The following is an 8,272-nucleotide window of genomic DNA, read 5'->3' on the forward strand; positions in this document are numbered from 1 at the left end:
TCAACTGTGAGAAGACCTCTCATGCTAAACGGGTTACTGAAGGCTGTACCAAACCTCACTAGTTCGGAAAATCTACCCAGAATAAAGAAAATCGTCTGGAATGAGAAAGGATACAGTCGCTACAATGCGGTCTTTATTCTGGTTATCATTTAGACGACTTTTTTCTCGGATTCAATAGGTTACACACACACACACACACACACACACACACACACACACACACACACACACACACGGACGCATGCATACATATAAATAAGCATGTGTGCATGTTAGTGTATACATGCAAGTGAAATCATGAATGCACAATTAGCAAGGCCAAATATACTCAGGTTTACTGGTCACACACACACACACACACACACACACACACACACACACACACACACACACACACACACACACACAAGCACAGTTAAGCAATTTACGCCGAGTATAAAATTCAAGCCGACAACATCAGAACAAACATGCATCACAATATATACACACAATATTTTATGATAAACAAACACAAAAGACCCCCTCCACACACACACACACACACACACACACACACACACACACACACACACACACACACACTCCAAGTTCTTGCATATACATTCACACATATACACGCTACAGATATTTATACACACAGTACGGAGACATAAGGTGAGAGGAGATGAGGTTTGGTGAAGTGAAGCAAGGAGAGGTGATGCAAAATGGTGAGGTGAGGTAAGGTGAGGTGAGGAAAGGTGCATGAAGCAGGACAGGTGTGGCTGCCTGCCAGACTGCCTGCAAGTTTCAATGGTCGCCTCAAGCATGCACTGCCCTTGTCCCTCCACCTCCACCTCCACCTCCACCTCAAGCACCCACTGTCCTTGTTCTTGTCATACACCTCCACATCCACCTGAAGCATCCACAGTCCTTGCCCTCAAACTTTCCACATTCATTTCCAACATCCTCTTGAAACTGCATTCCACCACATCCCTTATATCATTCAGGTTACAACTCTCCATTCATTTTTGACACGAATTATGTATATCCATCTCTCTTTGAAAATATATATAAAGGACCCATCTACTAAACATCTCCAACTTCATCTCTAAATCTTCCCTCTTCTTTAAGCATCTCCACAATTATCTCCCCCTCCAACAAGTTCCTCTCTTCACTTTAGCCTAAACTAAAGTCCTCTCCACCTTAGACTTCAAGTTCGCTTATCCTCATCCAGCCTCACTTTCAACTACACTCTCCATTATAATCATCCTCAGATCAGGTCTTTCCATCATCGCCTCTTCAGTCTCTTCACAAAACCTATAACTTTTACCAGCATAGCTCCCTCCCCATTCTCCGTCTCCATCACACTGTCCATCTTGTTCCGCGGTCCTTCCATACTGCAAGGAAATTAACAGCAGGGCGGTAACCTTATCTCCACACAGAGTCAGATCAAAGAAAATTGCTTCGCTGTCAGGTCAGGCGCTGTTGGTTGGGTATGGGTGGTTTATCTTCTTTTGTTTTGGAGATTCGTAAACTTAGCGCTATATCCGCAATTTTCAAAATCTTCTGTTCATGTTAGCGATAAATTCAACGTTATTTTGCTTTCCGTATACCGTATTTCACACTTCCTTTCCCCCCGTGCTTGTACAAAACATGTGAAGGGAGAAAGTGAATGGGCATATGAGAGAGGGAGAAACGCGTGAGTGAACAGACGGGTCAGAGAGTGCTAGACGAGAGGCTGGAGAAATTAGCAAGTGGGAATGACGTCGTGACATATATTTTGTTAAGCTTATTCTGTGTAACTGCTCATTTCAAAAAGCGAGCAAAAAGAATAATTTTTTCATGAAACTGTGAAAAGGCAAGCAAAATTATCCCTTTTTTCATGAAATTGTCATCTCATCCACTGAATTCGTGACAGAGCAAAAACTATGCATTTTTCAAGAAATACAAAAATTCTCTGCGCACATTTCATACAACAGGCAGAGGAAGAACTGAGATTTAAACTGCCATTTACAAACTATACTACAGTAAGATTCAAACGTAAAGTATAGTACAGAATATAGTAGTAGTAGTAGTAGTAGTAGTAGTTGTTGTTGTTGTTGTTGTTGTTGTTGTTGTAGTAGTAGTAGTAGTAGTAGTAGTAGTAGTAGTAGTAGTAGTAGTAGCAGTAGTAGTAGTAGTAGTAGTAGTAGTAGTAGTAGTAGTAGCTCTGTAATAGAATGGTCCATTACAAGCTATAATTTCAGCCATATTTTAGCCTCAAAAAACAAAATACACAAAGTAATTAAACGAGACATATTACAAGTAAGAGTACAGCAAGCTCTGTAATGCCACTGTTTACTACATAATAAATTAAGCAGTACAGGAACTAGGTAAACAAGATTTTTATTATACAAAATTGGAATACGGAAAACTTTACTCGCCGCTGTTAATACAAACGATAATTCTGCTGTACAACAAAGTATCTCACAACAACAAAATGCAGAGAGCTAGGTGCAGAAAGACACCGCCAGTTATTTAGAGATACATACACACACACACACAGTATCTCACAACAACAAAATGCAGAGAGCTAGGTGCAGAAAGACACCGCCAGTTATTTAGAGATACATACACACACACACACACACACACACACACACACACACACACACACACACACGTAGGAGGACTACTGGGCCTTGGGAGCAGGCTGTGAAGCCTATGCCCAGAGTCGGAAACACACACACACACACACACACACACACACACACACACACACACACACACACTCACACACACATTCAGCACACAAACACAAGCCTGCTCGCAATACACAATCACACACGCAAACACCTATTCACAATCACAAAGATATTTATTTAAAATTAACCCGACTTCTTACCTGTCGCTTCGTGTGCCAGGTGAACAGCATCCTAAGCCCACGATTTCGTTATCATCCTGGCAAACTTCATTCTTTTACTTCACTACGCTCATCCTAGTGACGACCTTCCACACGTACTCATAACGCGGTACACTTCATGGCTTTCAGTTTATCCTGATCTTGCACTTTTTAACATGTTTTTCTCCTCGTAGTCATCCTCGCATAGGGCAGATGTTGTTATTTAGACGGCACGCAAACTGACCTCTCTCGACACTACTTCCTGTCAGATCATTATCGGTGCTGTTACTGATACTCGCTTCGTAAACATTCTGTGCGGGGATTGGGCAAGTTGAGTGGTAGTTTTTACATGAAAGGTCAAGTCTCTGTTCTTCCTTTGTTACATAAGCAATGCACAAAGAATCAGCGCAATTCGTGAAAACTGCATTGGTTGCTTTTTTTTCATTAATTCAGTAAAAACACTACTTATTTTAATGACCAAAGAAATAACATATTAAGTGCTATGTGGGAGAGAGAGAGAGAGAGAGAGAGAGAGAGAGAGAGAGAGAGAGAGAGAGAGAGAGAGAGAGAAATGTGTGTGTGGGGGGGGGGGGGTACAGCGCAGCAAAGGGGAATGAACGGGTGAGTTGAGTAATGGAACACGTCAACAGGAGTGCCTGACAGGAGCGAGGCTGTCAGTTCGTGACTAAGTCTGGATGAAAGTAAATAGCTAATACACTGAGGGTGAAAGGGAGTGCGGGTGAGTGAGGGAGAAGGGTGAGTGAGGGAGAAGGGTAGGTGATGAAGAAGGTGAATTGGTGTAGGATTTACTGTATATAAAGACTATGAAGAACAAACTACAGATCTATTTATCTGTCTATTGCCAGACGCCTTAATCCCGTACGGAGTGGCCACAAACAAATCGCCTCCATGTCGCCCTGTCTCCCGCCATTTCGCTGCCCTCCTTACAAATACGTGTGATATTTAAAGTATTAATATTACCCTAAACTTGTCTTGAAATAACAGAAAAATGCTCCGTACTCCACTTGTCTTTTTTCCTAGCGAGTTATACTTCATACAGTATGTATTTTGTATTAGCTTCTTTGTACATACTTGACATGTACCGGAGCTGCACTATACATGTTCCAGACGTGTTTTAGGGGTTCTGAATGGAAGCCTGTCCATAGGGCTGACGAACACTGCATTTTATCACAGAAGAATTAACCCACTCCCACCCAACAGTTCACACATGCGGAGAGATTTCGAGGGCTTTTGGAAATAAATGGATCCTGAATTAGGCTCTGTTATCTTGTCCTTGTTTTTTCTTGGAGGGAAAAATTCTTGCTGACTCCTGGCCTTTGGTTCCTTCTTTCTTGAATAAAACAAAAAGTGGAAACTGCAATGAGGCGGCTGTGTACGTGAGTTAAAAAAAAAAAATTGCAAAATACATCTTGGAAGGAACCTAGAAATGGTGAGAAAACACGCAAGGACATACTGCTCTCTCCTCTTAAATGTCTGTCTCCAGGGTGAGATAAACCCAGGTCTGGACGATTAGTAGACGGGAACGCTACCTATCCGAAGGAAAGTGGATTTAGGGAGAGATGGAGGGAGTTAGTGACAGAACAAGAACTGCTGCCTATTTCAAGGGTCACTCACCTTTCTCTCTCTCTCTCTCTCTCTCTCTTCCTTCGCCCTCTTTTGCCTTCATTTTATCCTCCTGTCTTCATTCTTGCCTCTCCTTCCTTCTCTTTCCTTCACTCCTCCTTCGTTCTTCCTTCCTTCTTGCTCTCTGCCTATATTCCTTACTGTAATATTTCCTGCCCTCTTTCCTAACCCGTTTCTGTCCTGTTTACCTTCATCCTCTCTTTTTCTTTCTTTCTCTTCTCTCCATTCCTCTCTACGTTCCTCCCCTCTCTCCTTTTCCTTCTTCATTTTTCATTCTTCCTTCTCTCCCCCTTTCCTTTCCTCTTACATTTCTTCATTCATTCATTCCCTCTCTCTTTCTTCCTTCCCTACATTTCTTCATTCTCTCCTTCTCCCTCTCATTCTTCTCCTCCAACATTCCTTTACTCTCTCCTTGCTCTCTTGTTCCCCTCTTTCCCGATCCACTTAACACTCCTTAATAATCCTTTCATCCTTCTCCCCTTCGCTTTCTCTCCCTGTTACTCGCATTTGCATTCTCTTCCTTTTGCACCTGTTACTCTCTCTCTCTCTCTCTCTCTCTCTCTCTCTCTCAAACACACACACACACACACACACACACACACACACACACACACACACCCCACAAAACATCACCTCGTCCATCACCTTCAGTTCTACGCACACTCTGCACACTCAACATATTCATTCTACACACTCAGCACACACACTCCACACTCCTCACACCCATTCTACACACGCAACACACTCTAAACCCACTCTATGCACTCCACACTCATGCCACACACTCACTCTACTTACTCGACTCGCCCACTCCATCTACTCTACACCTACATACTGCACACACTCTGCACACTTACTTTACACACTCACTTTACACGCCTACTCCAATATTCTGCACACTCTACATACCCACTCTGCACACTCATTCTATATATCAGTTCCACACATTCTACATTAGTGGTAACTGAAGGCGACCATCATCCACTCACTTGATGTAGTGCTGTCTACCTCTTCCTTCACGTTTCTCACCTGTTTTCTGTGTCTGCCCTCCTCTCTTCTTTTTCTTCAGTCATTCTTGCAATTTCTTTTTATTACTCATCCTCCCACAATGAATGACAAGCTTAATGGCTTCTTGTAACTTTGGAACCACTTACAACGCTGGGTGGTAACCATATTACCAAATAACGGGGTGATGTGGGGCCTACTGTGGTGCCCTTGTTCAATGGGTGGAGACGCAAATGCGGTGTCCATCCGGAAACCAAACCTCCACATTCTTTCCCGCGCTTCGCTGTGGGTAGGGTTTGGAGGCGTTGTTTACGGCAGGGCAACATCAGCTTGGCCAGAAGGGGTTACTCAACAACAACAACACATTCTACACCCCCCCAATATACTAACCCTACACCCATTCTACACATTCCACACACAACCTACCCATACAACACACTCTAAACCTTTTACACACTCACTCCATATACCCACTCCAGATAATCACTCTACACACTCTGCACACACAATATACCCACTCAACACACTACACTTGTACACACTCACTCCACACCCCCACTCCAGATTATCACTCTACACCCACACTCCACACAAGCACCACATACTCCCACGCCACACACACCTTCAGGGTGTGGGGCACCTCAACCCCCAGTCCATCATCCCATTCAACACCTCCCTCTCGCACTCCTCGTGGCACACTCTCTGGCCTAAGTGGTGTGTGTGTGTGTGTGTGTGTGTGTGTGTGTGTGTGTGTGTGTGTGTGTGTGTGTGTGTGTGTGTGTGTGTGTGTGAGAGAGAGAGAGAGAGAGAGAGAGAGGAAAAGAATCTGGAAATAGAAGTGAGAAAGTGAAAAACTGGACACAGAAAGAACCTGGAAAGAAGTAATGGGAAAACAGACAGCAAAAAAGAATGAGAAAAGAATGAGCATAAAAATGGAAGGAGAGGAAAAGCATGAAAGCTCACGAAACAGGGGAGAGAGGGAGAGAGAGAGAGAGAGAGTAATCATAACAGGTAAAAAGAATAAAAAATAAGGCAGGAAAAAATAAAGACGAAAAGCTTAGAATCAGAGGCACAAGAGAGAGAGAGTACCTCCAAGAACGTATGCTTATATGGGAGGTCGAGGATGACTTCAAGGTTGATGCAGAAGGCTCAAGGGAGAGTGGCAGGGTGGAGTGTGGACGATAGGGTTTCGAGGAAGTGGTTTGAGTGGCTGTCAATTAAGTGGAGTTGTCATTATTCTCCAAATTTCTCCTCACTCTCTCTCTCTCTCTCTCTCTCTCTCGGCCATCATCACAGACACCTCCATCTTTACTAGCACTGCACTCTTTCACTTCTCTAAAACCCATCATCATCATCATCATCATCATTCCACACCACTCCACGATACCTCCACCTTCTCTAACACTTTCCACACCTTGAAATCCTCATCCTTATCCACAGTGGCGTACCGGGGGCGGATGACCATGGCCGCATGGCCCTCCCCCCCCTTTGGAATATATATATATATATATATATATATATATATATATATATATATATATATATATATATATATATATATATAATATAATTTATTACTTTATTACAGTTGTAAAGTTGTTTGGTCGAAATATGAGCGTTTGAATTATAGTAGTATAAGGTTCCTGGAGAGACTGAATCATAACTCAGTGGCACAGAGTACTTAAAAATGACTTTAGAATATGCTATATTTATGTTCATATACCCATTCCATATGGCCTCAAAATGATCATAAAATTGGCCAAAATGCAAAGTTTTCTCGGGGGAAGGGGCTTACAGCACCCCCACCCCCCCGAACCCCCCAGCTGTACAGGCTCGCTGCGCTCGCCAAAGTCATGGGCTGCACAGTTAAAAAAGATTAAAAAAAAAAAAGCCCCCCCCCCTTTTCAACTTTCTGGGTACGCCACTGCTTATCCAGTGTCATCCAGTGTTAATGATTCCAGAACAGGATAAGGAAAGTACAAGAACAATTATAACAGTGTTCAAGGAGATAAGCCACAAAATTCTTCACATTTCCTTCAGAATTACTGAAATTTGGATAAGAATCAGAGAAACATAAATTTTTATACCCTCAAAATTTCCTTGGTTTATTCCAATTCTTAAAAATCATGTGAAAGTCCAAAATTAACCTCAAATGACAGGATTAAGGTCATTTTTTGTTTTCATTTCTATCAACGAGTTTTTGTGTTTATCTGCTTTCAATATTCCTCTTCCTCCTCCTCCGTACTACTGCTCGCTGCATCTCCGCCTCTCTTGCTACCTTCCACCATCAATCCACCTGCTCCACGCGCTCCCATCCACCCAGGAAGAGCTAGCCAAGTGTACGAAGCATGCGGAACGAGAGCAGACTGGCGAGGAAGTAGGTAAAGCAAACAGACGGCAGGGTATCACCGAAACATGCAGGAACATAATTTTTTACGTGAGCTGCAAGTGTTCAGTAAAGAGTTTTATGTACGCGCGTTGCTCTGTTTGGGTATGGTGTGCAGTGGCTGTTTAGAGGCTTTATTACTGTGTCGTGTTTTGCTACGTGTGTGTGTGTGTGTGTGTGTGAGCTACAGGTAAGTTTTGCACCTGCTTCATGTGACACCAGATACATAAAAGCGACAAGTGTTAAATTTTACTCCATGCTCTTGTTTCCCCTTCCAGCAAAATCTAGAATCGAACCACCGTCCTTTTCATACCAGCCAACCCACGACATCCATCTTCACAGGGCTCCCTCCCCCCCTCCACTTAGCCCCTCCATCC

General features: G+C 43.1%; 1 protein-coding gene across 1 annotated transcript in view; it reads right to left on the reverse strand.

Moving 5' to 3' along the window:
- The window catches only part of LOC145414032 (laminin subunit alpha-1-like), a 147,075-nt gene extending 140,101 nt beyond the window's left edge, over positions 1 to 6,974 (reverse strand). The window contains exon 1 of the mRNA XM_080283598.1: positions 6,884 to 6,974. Within this exon, the coding sequence (XP_080139724.1) occupies positions 6,884 to 6,974 (91 nt within the window). The remainder of the gene's footprint in view (positions 1 to 6,883) is intronic.
- Between the last annotated feature and the right edge of the window lie 1,298 nt (positions 6,975 to 8,272).

This window comes from Coenobita brevimanus, chromosome 98 (assembly GCF_032717465.1).
Source record: "Coenobita brevimanus isolate Jiangsu-jjx chromosome 98, ASM3271746v2, whole genome shotgun sequence".
Lineage (NCBI taxonomy): Eukaryota > Metazoa > Arthropoda > Malacostraca > Decapoda > Coenobitidae > Coenobita > Coenobita brevimanus.